Raw genomic sequence first — 17222 nt, forward strand, 5'->3', positions numbered from 1 at the left:
TTGACAAGTGACACCTTATCTGTACTCTCACGATGCAGTCACATATTCATGTCGGGAGACTTCAAATGAAATGCTGCTCATTCACTTGTTACCAGGCTGCAATACACCGATACAGACACCACCCCATTAACTTAAATGTATGTGTTCAATCTCAAAGAGTCCAGAATTCAAAGAGTGCTACCAACAGGACTGATCTTCCATTTGTGCTGCCTATAAGATACGCTAAGGAAATGTGTTCGTGAATGGGAGAATAGCAACAATCTAATGTAAAGCAGCTTTGGACAACTTTGGACAACTTTGTCACGTGGTGTGAGCAGAACCATCTGCAGCTCAACGCGACAAAAACTAAAGAACTGGTGGTGGACCTGAGGAGGACCAGGGCTCCAGTGACCCCTATCTCCATCCGTGGGGTTAACGTGGACATAGTTGAGGATTACATTGGACATTATTGGACAATAAACTGGACTGGACTAAAAACACAGACGCACTCTACAGGAAGGGTCAAAGCCGTCTCTATTTTCTGAGGCGGCTGAGGTCCTTCAACATCTGCCGGAAAATGCTGCGGATGTTTTACGAGTCTGTGGTGGCCAGTGCCATTCTCTACGCTGTGGCGTGCTGGGGCAGCAGACTGAAGGTGCGGGACGCCAACAGACTTAACAAACTCATCCGCAAAGCCAGCCATGTTGTTGGAGAGGAGATTGACTCCCTGACAGCAGTGTCAGAGAGAAGGATGTTGTCCAGGATTAGGTCCATACTGGACAACTCCCTCCATCCTCTCCATGATGTGCTGACCAGCCACAGAAGCACATTCAGCAAGAGACTTATTCTACCACGCTGCACCACAGAGCGCCACAGGAAATCATTCCTGCCTGTGGCCATTAAGCTGTACAATTCCTCTGTAAGATAAATAGGCTTATACTTCCTCTGTATATATTGTTAATATGGGGGGAGGGGGAGGTACAAGTTTTGAAGTATATTCTGGAAATGTTTAACTCTGTAAATTTATTCTTATTTTAATAGTATTCTTTAACTTTGTAATTTTATTCTTATGTTTACTCCTACTTCTTCTTATAGTTTGTAATTTTGTAATTTCCAAAAAAATTGCTGTTACAACATTCGTTACCTTTGTACACTGGAGCGCTGTGACGAAAGAATTTCCCGCAAGGGATTAATAAAGTATTTTCTATTCTATTCTAGCTTTGAGTGGTCATCAACACAGACCATTTCTGTGTATGTCCATGAACACAGTGTTCAAGTGTAGCTCTTGGATTGCAGTAACTGCTTTGAATGAAGTACACATGTACATATGTAACATTAGATAAAAAAGAAGGGACACAGCGGTGACACAGCAAGAAGGTCACCAGTTCGGATCCCGGTTCAACCAAGGGCCTTTCAGAGCCACTCAGAATGCTTGTTGTTGATGACATGCAGGGAATAAATGAGCAAATGTGCACAGCAGGGACTGCTAACAAACAAACAAATCCTCAAATCCTCAAACTGACAGACATCCTGAGGTGCAACCTGGAGCAGTGAAGTGGGTGTGATCACTGTGACAAGACGGTTCCAGCTCTGGAATCTCCTCCCTCCTGACCTCCGTAACACAGACTCGCTCCCACATTTCAAATCTAAACTAAAAACTCACCTCTTCAGAATATCATACTCTCAATGACCACAGAGCACTGTTACATTTTATTGTCTTTTATTCTATTTGTATGTTGCATTTGTGCGTAAGGTGACCTTGAGTTTAACTGTATGTGACAATATCACAACATAGATAGTAAGGTAGATATATTGAAGTAGTATAGAGCTTGGGAGAGAAAGAACAAGGTTCTGTATTCCTATTTTTTTTGATGTATTTATTCATTTATTCATTCATCGTCTTCTGTTTTATCCTCCACATAAGGGTCGCAGGGCTGCTGGTGCCAATCCCAGCTGACCAAGGGTGAAATGCGAGGTACAGCCTGGATAGATCGCCAGTCCATCGCTGGGCCAAAATATAGAGACGGACACACCTAGGGACAATTCAGTGTTCAATTAACCTCTGCATGTTTTGGACATAGGAGAAAACCAGAGAATCCGAAGAATAGAGAGAACATGCATACACTTGTATTGAAGTTTATTTATTTATGCAAAACGACTGAGCACCAACTCATCATCACTAGATGCTGACAATCATCACCATTCAACATTCTGAGCCATTTATTTGCATCACCATCAATGTGTATTAAGTATTCCCAGAACACGCGCACACAAAATAGCAATCACAGTTTTCCAAATTACCCCGTCTGCAAATCCCAGGCATTAAACGTGCTCCTGGCTCAAAGTGAGGCATGATGTACTGTATGTAATGGAAAGAACAGTCATACCACATGGTTGCCCTGGTGAGGGGCTCCAGTCGGATGTGTTTCCCTCCCTGAAGGAGCACGTCTGTGTAAGTGGCACTAATAGGCAGCACATTTGACACCGTCATATGAACATGGTGCCCAGGATGGATGCGACTAACGAGGGTTCCACCATTCCTGTCCAACCTGACCTGTCAATCACTGGAGCAATTATTTATTGCCTCCACCTCCTCAGCATGTATTCATGCACCAACACTCACACGAGAAAGCACCCGTCCCCACTAGCATACATTTCTGTCTGTCCGCCACTCACACAGACACTGCGCTCACTTAAAAACAAGGCAGCAGACACACGTCTCTGTGGACGCTGATGTAGACCAGTCCCATCATTTGCAGAATGAAGTTTGAAATGCGTGTAGAAAGAAATGTAATAAGACAATACACAAACATTTGAGGAGCAAATTGGAGGGAGTTTGTGCACTTGGGAAACAGTATTAAAATAAATGAATTTAAAAATGAATAAATGTTATAAATGATAGACATTAACTGAGGAATAAACACAGAATTAAGGTTGCATTTTCTTTTCTATTTTCTATTTCTTCATCTTCTTTTTTTTTAATCAATGGCCATTTAAGTTTGTTGTTTTATTTTTGGAAATATGCTCCACTTCAGTGAGCCCAACAGTGCAACAAAGCTTTAAAACCGTGTTATTTTCTGCAACTAACTGGAAAAGGGAAAGAGAACGAACACTGAGCAGCAGGAGAGCAAAGACACCAAACATCCAGCTGCTTTTATTTATCTCTGCGACAAATAGTGACGCGTGAGTCATATCTGTGACTAGAAATATGCAAAATCTTAAACTTAATATCATTTTTTTGTGAGTAGTGGACTGCATATTTGCATTGCTCCATTTTGTGTGCGTATTATCGATGTATTATTGATTTTGGTACAAAACACCTTAGGGGTGGGGTGGGGAGTCTGGCGTTTTTTGTGTAATGTTTTTTTTCATCCTAGTAGAGCCCAAGATTTGACAAATTTTCAGGTGGAGTTTATGTCTGTGAAGGATCTCAGTCATACAGATGATAGCCACCTTCTGTTGTTAGCGCTAGGCAACTGGATTTGCTTGAGTTAAGTTGAGTTTATCCAAGTGGCTTCTTCAGTCTCTTCTTCTGACTGACTGGTAGAACATTCCAGGTATTTAGCTTCTGAAGACTGGATACCTGTCTCGACCAAAGCACAGATTTCCACTGGTCTAATGTTCATTCCTTGTGTTTCTTGGCCCAAACAAATCTCTTCTGCTTGTTGCTTTTCCTTAGTAGTGTTTTTTTAGCAGCTATTTGACCATAAAGGCCTGATTCACGCAGTCTCCTCTGAACAGTTGATGTGAAAGAGATTTGTCTGCTACTAGAGAGATGTGTCTGCTACTAGAACTCTGTGTGGCATTCATCTGGTCTCTAATCTGCAATTTCTGAGGCTGGTGACTCGGATAAACTTATCCTCAGCAGCAGAGGTGACTCTTGGTCTTCCTTTCCTGGGGTGGTCCTCATATGAGCCAGTTTAGTCGTAGCGCTTGATGGTTTTTGTGACTGCACTTGGGGACACATTCACAGTCTCTTCCTCTGACCTAGCTTCTGAAGGCTGGATACCTGTCTCGACAGTCTTTATGTGAAGCATTATTATGTTACTGTTTCAAAAGGTTCTAAAGTCTCTTAGCTTCTTAAAATATAAGCCAAGAGACCTTTACTTAATGTTCTGGTGACAGGAGGCAGTAGGGGTAACGTTCGCTTCCACAAACGTTACCCCTGAAAAAAAATCATTGTCTACATACGGTTTTCCAAGAACAAGCAAACTATGAGTGCCTCCAGCCTACCTTTTGTCACATCTCCACAGCCTGCAGACAGTTTGCTTGTTTTTCAGTGATCTCTTTTAACCCATAACACTATGCAGGGTCATTCACCCATTACCCAGTTACAGGTTGTTAGTTTCACCTGAGTTGAGGTTTAACAGAGGTTCACTAGCGTCATCTTAGAGACAGTGTGATGTTGTGCGAGTGCTGGAGTTTTCACCATTGACACTCTCAAATGTACAGCAGACCAGCTACATGGAGCGTTAGCATCACACCTTTTAAACTGAGGTCCTAGAATCAATGACATGGAAAAGGCACAGATGTCAGGTTAAGGAGCAACAGATCTGTAATTTGCAAAACTACAGTCATGACACAGCAATTCATGTCACACAGAAGACATGACCTGGAGAAAAAAGAGAAACATCCCAACCAGAGATTGACAAAAATGGCTGGAGAATCTTCACCCAGCCTGAAACGGTGTCTTTGACTCACTTTTGTAGTTACACCAGAACGGATCCCTGTGGTGCCCCACTAAGACTGACCAGCAGCAGCATCAACTCAGTTACATACAACATCATTAAACATTTATCCATATCATCGAAACGCCCAGTACTTTACAAAACCAACGAGTTTGAACTGGACCTAGAGGAAACCGTGGTGTCGTGTGAAGTACCATCTCTCTTCACATGCATCCCAACCACAGACGTAGTGAAGATGACAAGAAAATGGATAATGGAAATCATCCCACACTAAACTCACTGCAGACCAGATTTGCTCCCTGCTTGACCCCTACTTTCAATATAAAGAAGGTTTCAAGAGGCAGAAACATGGGTGTGCTTTGGGGTCATCAGTATCTTCCATAGTAGCCAACCTCTACATTGAAGAGGTTGAGAGCAGAGCCTTGGCCTTTTTCACAGAACCCTGCACCTAGAGATCACCAAGATCAGAACACAGAAGCTGGAATCCTTTACAGAACACATTAACAGTGTAGACACCAACATTAAATTCACCCATGAGGACTTCAAAGGCAAGGGAATAAAGTGCACACTGGAACAGGAAACCAACACACTCCCACCACCCAATGGAGCACAAAGTCAGCGTCATTAGAACTTTGAACCACTGGTCCACCAACATCTCTACGAGAGAGGAGGAAAACGTGTCCATGTGCATCTTTAGCGATACAGGAAATGCACAGTTCTGCCGCACAAGTGAGATCCATCTCACTGTATTTACTGCGGGCTGAGAGTCGAACACACACAGAAAAGCACTTTGCGAGCGCAGCGCACATACACAGTCACAGACAAGAATGAGCTGTGGATGTGCAGTGCACTGATATGTATTGTTTATTCAAGTAAAAATATTGTCTGTGAAGATAGGTTTTGTTTTCTCACCCGTGTGTGAAATCGTGTTCTAGTGATATCTAGCTTCCTTTCAGCCTGACTGTAGTTTCTTTTCATTGACAGTAGTTGGTAACACTGTCAAACACAAGACAATGAATGACAGCAGAGAGGAAGGTGTGAATATGACATTATCTTTTTCCTAAAGTATCGTATTCTCTGTCTACATGAAAACGCGGGGCCAGCATTTTGAGATTTTCCCACTCCAGGAGGCATTTTAAAAAAATACTGTGCCAGGTCCTTAAACACAGTTTCCATGTGGACGCAACGCCTCTCCAACAAAAAAGTATGTGTATTCACCTAAACCTGTTTCCGTGTGGACGGCCCCTAACACTCACACAATAACAGAGTCCCTCAGGTTCCTCAACTTAGGAGGGGGGTGAATGACCTGCATTCCTTCACATAACAACAGGTATCCAACTCACAGAGGCTAAATATCTGGATTTAGAAAATGAAATATGTTTATAAATATAATATTTTTCTTCATCCCGACAACTCAGCTTTAATGGTTTCCCAAAAGGACACAAATGTAATTGAAAGTCAGTTAAGTGAAGAGTTGAGGAATATTAGTCACTGGCTGACTGAAAATAAATTGTCTTCACATCTTGGGAAATCAGAATATATATTATTTGGTTCAGATTAAGCTAAGCAGACCTCAGCTCTTAGTATCAATGTAGGTGTAGGTGCTCAGATTGTTGCAAAAAAACATAAAACAGAAATACCTGGGCTGTGAGTTGGAGAGATCTCTGAGTGGGGAAAGCATGGGGCAAAGAGTTATTACTAAAGTGAACTAGAAAATGTAATTTGTGGCACGCAAAGCACAACTTTTGAATCAAGACACTGCAAATCAAAACTAAATTACAGACAGCTCAAAATAAACAAGTTAGAGTATTACTAAAGCTTAGTCCCAGGGACCCATGTTGGCTAAGACTTATAACTAAGCCCTAGTTATTTTAAAAATGGTTTCAAGTCGGTAGATGACACACATGGTTATTGAAGGTAGTGATACAGAAATTGTGCCATGTAGATTAAAGACCTGTTCTTTGTAGAACACCTTTCTATATATGGCAGCATATGTGTCCCATTTAGAGTCAAATAGACCATAAAACCATACTAACAACATACTGTCATAAGTTTCACAATAAACCATACCGGCCAACAGTAGACATGTTGCTAAACTCAGTATGTTTACATGCACAGTTTAATCAAGCTTAGGCTGTGGTTTGACTAAGACAAACAATTGGACAAGTTGCCAAGTCGACTATACATGTGGAGGAGAAAATCTATTTATTGGCCATGTACATCTGCCTCGGCCTCCGCATGTGGCACAGTATCTCTCTATAAGCCAGTGCAGCCTTTCTCAAACTGGGGCGGACGCTACTGGGGGGCATTGGAGACTTTCCAGGGGGGGGCAAGTTCTGTTTTTGTTTTTTTAAGTCCTAACTTAAGTTAAGGAAAAAGGAACCTTTGGTATGGCGTTAACCGGGACTCATTTTAGTGACGTACCACAACTAAATCTACCCTGGTGACAAGGTTTAGATAATGGGCAAAAAGAAAACTGTGCAATGTTTCGGAAACACAAACAAGCCAACGTCAGTTTCTTTACATGTTAAAGATGCCGTCACCTTAGATTTCCGGCAACAGTACTTCATTTATAAGTCGTCTCCTTCTACTTCCGGGTCAAAGATCAGGAAGGAAATTTTGGTTCATGCAGAAAACGCTAAGTCCGACTCCAGTCAGACTAAGTGTATACATGCAGGAGTAATCAGACTATGAATCGCATTATCCAGGTAGGTTAGTCCAACTAAGACCAGCTGCATTTTAGTCAGACAAACGTGTTTACATGGCATTAAGAAAACCAAGTTATTGTCATAGTCCAACTAACATGCATGTAAACGCTTATGTGTGCAAATTACCATGTAGATTATGTCTAACAATGGCCAACCCCAGATATGTTTGTGTTTCTTACTTCTCACCTGGAATGCGGTGAACTGGTCATTCAATACCTCCTGCTTACAGTAATGTAAAATCTCTGATTCTTTCTGTGGACGTTGTTGCGGGAAGTGAAGAGAGTGACACAAGGTTCAATTCTCACCAAGAAAATGCTGTTAAACGACAAGATAAAGCAGCAACACATTCTTAGGCATTACTGTAGACTTGGCTGGCATATTTTATTAGGAAAATGAAAATGTGTTACAACCACTAAATCTACTAATATTTAGATTTCAATTTTAACATTTGGCAATCTTCCAACAGTCGTCCATCCATCATGAAAACATTCTAATCTCAAAGTAAAGGATTTTCTTCTTCTTCTGCCTGAACCAAATGATTACGTGCATAAAGTATAACCCACGCAGCCATTTCCCAATGTGTAATAGATTAAAAATTGCTGTCAATTAATCTGAAGAGGCTGCAATTCACTGGAGATTGCATTTCTTTTTTAAACAGCAGGGGATTAGCAATTATTTAATGTGTACCAATTTAGTATTCAACAATATATTACATGGTTCATTTGTTGAATCGCAGCTTTGTGGATTTAGGCATGCTGGCAGGAAAATAGAAACTTGAAAAGAGCCAAATAATCATCACGGTTGTCAGCGTCATCCAGATCATCATTCAGTGGCTCATTCGAGGCTGTTTATGGCGAAGTGAGAGAAAGATAAATAAGTGTTGATGCAGTGAATTTGAGCCAATCAGAGAGATAATTGTCAGACAGCCACCTGCTACACCACCTCTCAGATTGGAGGGGAGTTTGGAGGGTGATGAAGAGTCGGATGTCAACAGAAAATGAGTTTGCACAACAAAGGCACCTGATTACAGAAATTGCCCGTATCCAAACTGACTGACAAATGAAATAATCCCACAAATTGAGAACATAATTGTCCAATTTCTTTGGTGGGAATAATGTAATTAATCTTAGCAAGAAGAAGAAGAGGCATGGAGGCACTTACTTTGCTGATTCTGCCTTCCAATTACCTCGGATTCCAGGACTTAAATCTGGGAGTGACTTCACCCATGAGTTAAATAAAAAAAAATAATGATAAGATATACGCAAACGTACCCGTAGGCTACCAATTGTTGGACATTATTAGCATTACCAAGTGTATAACTGATTTACGGTGAAACTAATGCCACAGAAGTGCTAGTAATGGTTAAAGTAGCAGTGTTTGCATGGTGGCAGCCATTGTAAATTCGAGTTGAAGGACCTTGGAAATGACCTCGGAAAATCTGAGTTCCAGCTACAAATAGAATGCACCATCATTTCCTGTCTGTGATGTGCAGTTGTCAGGGTCTGACAACAACAAACAGGATGCGTTCCGTCTCCCTGTGTGAAAAGGATCGGATGTATCAGAGACAGCAGTAAATCATCTGCGTCTTGTTTAACATCAGATCACGAATGGAGCTGTGACCATATGACAACTGCAATTAAAAGGCTTTCTTGTCTCCCGCTGCTTGTTCAACTACTGTTGCATGGGACCGGGAGCCGCACAGACTCAGTGCCACACACACACACACACACACCCACTGCATACTGTGCAGAAGTAATGGCACTGTTAATTACCACACCACCGCCACTGCTGCTGGCCAATATCTCACTTCTTTCCCTCTCTTGCTCACACCTGCCAGTGTAGGAGTGATAAAGTGGGCTCACCAGGGAGTGGAAAAGCAAAGGAATTCTCCTCTTCCTGCCATGAATGCTAATGCCAACACATTCAATAGCTAGCCAGTCAGCTAACAAGGTCGTTACAAGTCCAGAGCTGTATGGCAGTGAGGCCCATTAAGCATGCTCTTAAAAGTGTGTGTGTGTGCGTGTGTGTGCTGTCAGGGCGATACACAACTGCAGCCTGTAAACAAACCTGTCCATTTGAAACATGTATCTTTGAAACAAACCCATAGCAAGTCTGTATGGAAAGTAAACAACAATATCTGGACAAGTTTATGACTCTCACCTGCTTCGATCAACGTCTACAGTATGTCAACTTTAAATCATAGACACCAGAATTATGTATTGGATAGATGGATATAGAAAGAATTGGTGGTGTATGAAAGGGTTGCCTTCAACGACAAAAAAAGACAATTTTTTGCAGTGGAAACCTTGCTACCTACACATTGCTGTAAAATTTCACAATAAATTATACATTGACTGTTTTCTTTTCACATTCCTCAGCCTCGCCCAACAAACGACACAGGACAAAGACAATTCTTGCATTATTTCTCAACAGAGTCCATGCACTTGGACCAACCGGTATTGCACTTCTTTCTATCTCTTCATGGAAGAAGGTCACATTTAAGCTTCCAGATCCTCCTGAAGAGTGTGGATGAATTAACCATCCCTCTGAAAATGGCGACCACACAAGTGGGAATTTAGTTTGGGATAAATCATTGAAGTCAAACGGCACCAGGTGGGGTGAGTAAGGTGCATGAAGTCAACAGTTTAAAGCCACATGTGGCTTTTTTCCGTTTTTTCATCTGCAAATATCTGAGTGTCTGTGGACAGAGACACAAGGCCTCATATAGTATGTATGCACTAAAATGGAGTTACACTTCCTGTCTCTGAGTGAGGCAGATACATTTTTGAACTGTATTTGATCAGGTGGGTATTTTTAAAAGACAAACTAATAAAGTGCTTCCTTTATTTCTACACATGATACTGCTGAGTGGGAATAGCCAGTAAATTCAGCTATAAAATAAAATGTTCGGTCACTGGTATCGATTAACAGCCCCGATAATGCAACTTGCAGAGATACGGTTTTCTCATTTTGTGCAATGGAACATAAAAGTCCTAATTTATTACACAATTTAACACAAGCTTTCACATCCGTCTGCTAAACTGTTTGTGTTTTGGTACATGTATGTATCTGTACATCACATACAACGTTTCCTTTAATTTAACTCCACATAGATTAAATCAGTGAAAACTTCATTGAATAATCCCTGCAGATTGACCAAGTTCACTGAGTGCCTACCTCATACAGGTCAAGCATCTGGTTTCCTCCGATGCCCCTTGTGGTCTTAACATTTTCCATGGCCAAGGTGAAGTAGATGCCTTTGGTGTCCGACAGGTAGAGGTTGTAGGTGTCGTTCTGGTTCCACTCCTGCACCGCAGCAAACACCTGCTTCTCATCAGTGCTGACAATGTGTAAATCCTACCAGGGAGCAGGGGAGAGATGAAGAAGAGTTATGACTGGAGGTGAAGAGGTGACGGATTAAAACATGCTGACACTCTGCGACTGGTCATGAGATCAATGCTGTGGTGCGAATATAAATGGTTGATGACACAGTAAGGTAGTAGCACACTCTGGGGCTCACTCTGACTGTGGTACTAATAGAAATATGACTTTAGACAGAAACTTTTCCTGCTCTTAAAGTGATATTTCAGGTTTTTTGGACGTGTGATTGAGATACCAAGCTATGCTTTTGAACCCTACGTATCTATAATAAGCTAAGGTAACCTTTCAACCTCAAGAGGAGCTACAAGCAACACAGTTTTAATGTCAACACCACTTTGATTACTTTCTTACATTTGCTTTTACTGGTCACTTTCTCTTAAAATGAAAAAAAAACACTTGCAGGGTAACCTTGAACCTAGATATTGACCCCTGCACCGAAAATCAACTTGTAATACAGAGGCTCACTCATTGAAAACATGGCTGCTGTGGACACACAATTAAAAAAGTGACACAAACTTCAGTTTCTAGACAAAAAAGGCTGTTTTCACTTAGAAGCTGCAAACATATTCTTCTTCTGCTAAATATTTCTGGCAGGCTTTATATTGCTTTATAGCGTAATCCTGTCCTCGAAAGATCAAAGTTCTTAATCACAGTTTGACATGACAACCTCATCCCTTCTCTTTGGCTTCATCAAAAGTCACTTATTTCTAACAATGCTGGAGAGATTTATCGCTGCATTTCCCTTACACTGACACATCTGTCCTTTCCTAGGCAAATCTTTAGAACTATGATTTCCCTGGCCAGTGTTTCCTTAGCCAGTTTATCAGACATTTCATTTCCTTCAGCTCCTGAATGTCCAATGACCCACATAATTATTATATTACAGCCCATGTTCTCAACCCTGTATAGGCAACATGAGATTTCAACAACCAGGTCAGTGCGGGCCCTTGATTTCCCATCCCTCAACTTCATCAGAGCGTAAACAGATTCCAAAGATGTTGTAGACTTAAGCAAGTGTACATTTTATTGTAAATGTAGCTTTACTCTGTTTCTCCTTGTGTTAGCGCTGGTAGCCATGCTTTCAGTGAGAATGAGCCTCCATATCTCAAGCTCTTTCTTTTGTGACATGTGTAAATCTGCGGTTTTTAGCTTTAGTGTGCAGGTTAACTACCATAATAATTGATGATGAGTAGTTTACAGATTATTTGTCTTGAGCACCTGCCACGAGATGACCACTAATAATCATGCATACGAGAAAGATGACCCCAGGCAATCTCGCCATCTCCGAAAAGCTCTGGCCATATAATTGTTTTATGTTAATTTACCAACTTTTTTTTGCAGTGTACAGTATTTGCATGTGTAGGAATGTGGAAATAGCTAATTGTCCACCAAAGGGAAATGGATGCATCTCTGCATAGTAGAACAACCAAGTCAAATTCTCTCTCACACTTGGCTACCATTTTACTGAAAGTTTATTGTATAATTATTGATTCAAAACACCAAAACTATGTTTCTTATTATAGCTTTCATTTGAATGTATACGATTAAAACGGATCCCTACATGTAAATGTGTTTTATCCCTTTTTTTAATATATTTGTGTTAGAGGAGATATAGTTTCAGCTACTAACTAATCTCAGCAGGTAAACAGAAATAATACACATACAAACATGGGCACATCACACACACACACAGGACAGTAGACAAGGAGATTTACTGTATTTTAACTTACCTTAGGCAGTGAATATTTGGGCAGCTTAATTTGTATGAAAGAGTCTCTCTTGTAGGACACGTAATAGGAGGCTCTGACTGACGTGGGAACCTATAAACACAAATCACACGTAAAGAAAATAGAATTGCATATACTGATACATACAGCAATGACAGTGTTTCTTCCCCTTCAATATCTGCAACTTTGCTTACATTTTCATTTAGACTGTGTACAAACTCTGGCTGGGTTAAAGTGCACATCAATATCTCTATCATTGTCCTGCTGGTTTCCAAGGTGCTCCTGGATACAAGGGCTAGTTTTATCACTATTATATTACAATCATTATATCATTAGTTTTTCATTATTTGGACTTGGCCCTCCTTCTGACTTGCATTCACAGGATGCTGCCTTCCCTGGGTGTCAATGCACTTGGTGGTTTTAGAGTAGACTTTGGTAAATATCTTGTAGGGCAATCAATAGTCTCATTATTCTTTGTCAAGATAAATCTGTAAGATGCCTAACTGAGCCTCATCTGCTGTCGTGGACAAAAAAAAAAAAGAAAAGAAAGAAAAGATGTCCTTAATGATCTAGAACCTTTACAAACACCATAAGGCTCTTAGTTGTTAGCTTATGAAGCAAAAGCACAAAAACACAGGGATGGTGGCTGCTGGAGGATTGTCATTAGCGCCAAGGCCGCGGAGGCTTAGCACTTTAGCAAAGACACACGGAGCAAAGTGAGACGGCAGCGTTCACCCACGTTTCCCGTCTTATCGATAACAAAATGAAAGTCATCTGAGGAAAACCTTACACTCAAACTTGGCTTCCGCTGAAGAGGAGCAATATCAGCACTAACATTGTACGACAGGACTGATTCTCTCACTGATCTTGTAAGTTGCTTGAATAGAAATGGAGAGAGGAAACACAGCGGCCCTAGCAGATGGCACTGCAGAAAGAACAATCCCAAATGCAATTGAATGAAGGAGTCAGAGATCGATAAGGGGGGTAACCAAAGGCAGTTTGAACTTTAAGAGGAATTGGTATGATTGATTTTTGTTTCTCCCATATCCCTTTCAGGGTCTTTGGTCTGTGACATATAAGTGCTCAAATGTGGGGGGGGGGGGGGGGGACTTGAACTGAAGGGGAAGTTTAGGTTGAGTGCTTGTGAGTTTACTTGAAAGACTTTGAAAGAGGTCAAAGAGGATTGAAGGATCTTTGGAGACCAAATCTATTTTGTTGTCTAATGCCCAGGGTGGAGAGTCATCAGGAGGAATGTCTGTAATGGTGCTTTTCCATTATACAATTCCAGCACTAGGGCCACACGGTGGTGTAGTGGTTAGCACTCTCGCCTTGCAGCGAGAGGACCCGGGTTCGAGCCCCGGTTGGAACAAGGGCCTTTCTGCATGGAGTTTGCATGTTCTCCCCGTGTGTGCGTGGGTTCTCTCCGGGTACTCCGGCTTCCTCCCACAGTCCAAAAACATGCAATGTGGGGATAGGTAAATTGGACACTCCAAATTGACCATAGGAGTGAGTGTGAGAGTGAATGGTTGTTTGTCTCTATCTGTGTGTGGCCCTGCGATGGACTGGCGAACTGTCCAGGGTGTACCCCGCCTATCGCCCGATGTAGCTGAGATTGGCACAGCACCCCCCGCGACCCTCTGGCGGAGGATAAAGCGGTAGATGATGACTGACTGACTGACTGACAATTCCAGCACTATTCAGCTCAACTATACTTGTTTTTTTTTGGCTTTTCCATTAGGGATAGTACCTGGTACCTGGTGCTATTTTTGGTACCTGCTTTGATGGGGTTCCAAGCAAGCTGAGCGCTACTAAAATGTGACATCAACAGACTCTGCCCAAGCCACTTATTGGTCAGCGAATGAGTTTTCTTGTGCACATTGTTTAGTTCAACTTCCTGATTTAATTCTCGCCTTTTTGATTGTCTGAACGGAGAAGTCGAGGGGTAACATAAGCCTTTAGGAGAGCATTTAAGTAAGTGGGAGCAGGCCCATGAATCACTTTGTAGGCATCAGTGTTGAATCTGATGTGGGCGGCTAAGAGTAGGCAGTGGAGCTCAGTGAACAAAGGGGGGACATGAAGACCAGATGTGCTGCCATGTTCTGGACCATCTGTAGCGGTTTCACAGCACAGGTCGGGAGGCATGTTAGCAGAGTGTTGCAGTTGTCAAGGCAGGAGATGACCAGAGCCTGTACTAGGAGCTGGGTAGCCTGTTGAGTTAGGTACAGTCGGATTGTTCTTATATTGAGTAGTGCAAAGCTTCCCTTTTCATTCTCTAAAATAGTTTCCTGTCCCAAACATCATGTCCATTTGTGTTGTTTGCTACATTCTCTCGTTGTTTTTTTAAATGTGCTCTAGAAAGAAAGTGGACTTGACCTGAACACAAAGAACAAACATTCATGTGACAGAAATCACTGGCAGCTCAAACTGGTGCAGTGTTGTAGAGATGGTCCGTGTATTAGCAGAGTTTGACACAACACGACCAGATTATATTTTAGACCTTTTATTCCCTTACACACCAGCATGTATCTTGAGATCCTTGGGCATCAGCCTTTTATTCCAGACTTAAGGTTGAAAACTATAAGGACACAAAGTCTTTTGAATCAGGGCCCTGAGGCTCTGGAATGACTTTCCAAAGGAAATAAAGCTGCTTAAAAACACCCTTTTATCTGATTTTATGTAGCTACATAATTTAACATAACATAGTTTTTTTTTGCTGCTCTTTTATCTTGTTAATATTTAATAAAGTTATTATTTTTTATTATTATTCATTTACCAATTCATAAATTGGCTTTAAATGTTGCTGTTAGTCCCCATATAGAAAATTCGGGAAACACTGGTGTACATTACAAAATGCCAGGATAGAATCAAGAGCACGGTCAGCATGCTTACGGTCACAAGAACATATAATTTTAATATGACGACACACACTGGTAGAACCTGTGCTTCGGTGACATTGTCAGTGTGGCTGTGAGGACCTGGAATTCTGCTGCATCTGCCTTGCGTCTTTACTTCCAGATTGTCGACATTGTAGTTTTTCACAGAACCAAAAGATTTGCTGACATCATTTGAGCTTTTATCGTTTACTGGATCACAGGTCATTTTCATCTTTCTGCTAATCCACCGCATTTCCGAACACCCCATACCAGTGAGTTAGCACAGCTCATCAGGATGTATTCATTCTCTGATGAGGAGAAATGAAGGAGGATGCTGCACACGTGCATGTACAAAAACAAGTTTCACATTGAGGATGACCTACGGGCCACACTCTCTGAGGTGTACAAACTGCTCCGGCTCATGCTCACAATAGCACTATACCTCAGCAGTGCGCTGCTTTTCTGAGAGGATAACACAGCTTTACTAAGAAACACAGCATTGTGTAAACTAATTTGACCATGGTTTGAATGTAATGAACAAGTGTTCCATGGGGCCACGGTGGTTGAGTGGAAACCAACTGGAAGATTGAGACTATGTACAATTATAAGAATATGGCACAGTTTTGACTTTGTCTATTTAACACAATGATAAATGGTACATAGTTGTGCTAATTTCCTCTTTTGCTTTACAGATACTGAGTAGCAGCCGTTTTTTAACTTAGGTGCATTTGACCTCTTCTACGGGCCCAGGACTTTGTTGCTTTATATGTTTGAAATGTCAGTTTTGTCTTTTTTTGTGGCTTAAAAACAAAATAAACACAGAAAAAAAAAAAACATGTTTCAAAATACAACTGTGACTCCTCATTCCTTCCAGCTCGGTCCCTCACAATCCATTAAAACTTTGTTGTTGTGGAGGATTTAGAGGCCAGAGGGAGAATGTACGACATGGTTATTGACCACGTTGACAGCATAAAACACAGGAGAATGGCTTCCTTCTTCAAATGGAGTGAGGTTGTTTTGTCTTTAACTGTGGTATCCATGTGTGTGTGTGTGTTTAGATTTCCTCATTGTGCTGCACTTGCTTGGACTTGCTTTCAGCACCATGGACAGCACCTACAGCGCTTGAATAGAAGAACGTTAGCTGATTTTAGTTAAACTGTATAATGAGCCTTATTTTAACCAATGAGCTGGTTTAGAAAGTATGTGTGCATGTCAGGCAAGTTTCAATTGATCCATCAATTTTTTTTATTGAAACAATTAGTCGATTAATCAACTATTAATCAACTACTACATTAAAATATTCTGATCATTGATTTTTTTTTATAATTATTTTTCTCATTTTCTTAAATGTGAATATTTTCTGGTTTCTTTGCTCCGTATAACAAAAACAATTTGGTTTGTGGACAAAAAAAAACATACATTTGAGAACCTAATCATAACACTGGAAAACTTCTCAACATATTCTGACATTTTATGGACCAAACAACTAATCAATTAATCGAGAAATAATTTATTGTGAAAATAATTGTTAGTTGCAGCCCTTTATACAACATTCACATATTCAAGTATTTGGCCACACCTGTTAGATAAATTAAAATATACTTTTATTTATATTCTCAAGTCTTTTCCCCTTTTTTCTATTGTTTGTTTCGTTCATCTCCGACAGACTCTGCCTACAAATACCTGGATTTTCTCCCCTCAATACTCTGCCAGATCGTTAGACTCTGTACATTCAGGCAGTCGTGTATCCAGCCATTTCTCTGTGAACATTTATTCTGAGTCTTTTTTGGGACTCCTTGCTTCCGCCTGCCTCATCCATGCACTTTGATTTCTCTATATGGAACTCAGCTCCTACACCATCAACCC

The 17222-nt window shown here is 41.1% G+C and overlaps 1 protein-coding gene across 2 annotated transcripts in view; it reads right to left on the bottom strand.

The window, feature by feature from the left end:
* The window catches only part of sorcs3a (sortilin related VPS10 domain containing receptor 3a), a 265119-nt gene that overhangs the window by 52438 nt on the left and 195459 nt on the right, over window positions 1-17222 (bottom strand). For both annotated transcript variants that reach the window (XM_058641383.1, XM_058641384.1), the window contains exons 8-9: window positions 12487-12576; window positions 10553-10732 (exon numbers count right to left, since the gene is read on the bottom strand). In XM_058641383.1, the coding sequence (XP_058497366.1) occupies window positions 10553-10732; window positions 12487-12576 (270 nt within the window). The remainder of the gene's footprint in view (window positions 1-10552; window positions 10733-12486; window positions 12577-17222) is intronic.

Source organism: Solea solea, chromosome 10 (assembly GCF_958295425.1).
Source record: "Solea solea chromosome 10, fSolSol10.1, whole genome shotgun sequence".
NCBI classification, from domain to species: Eukaryota; Metazoa; Chordata; class Actinopteri; order Pleuronectiformes; family Soleidae; genus Solea; species Solea solea.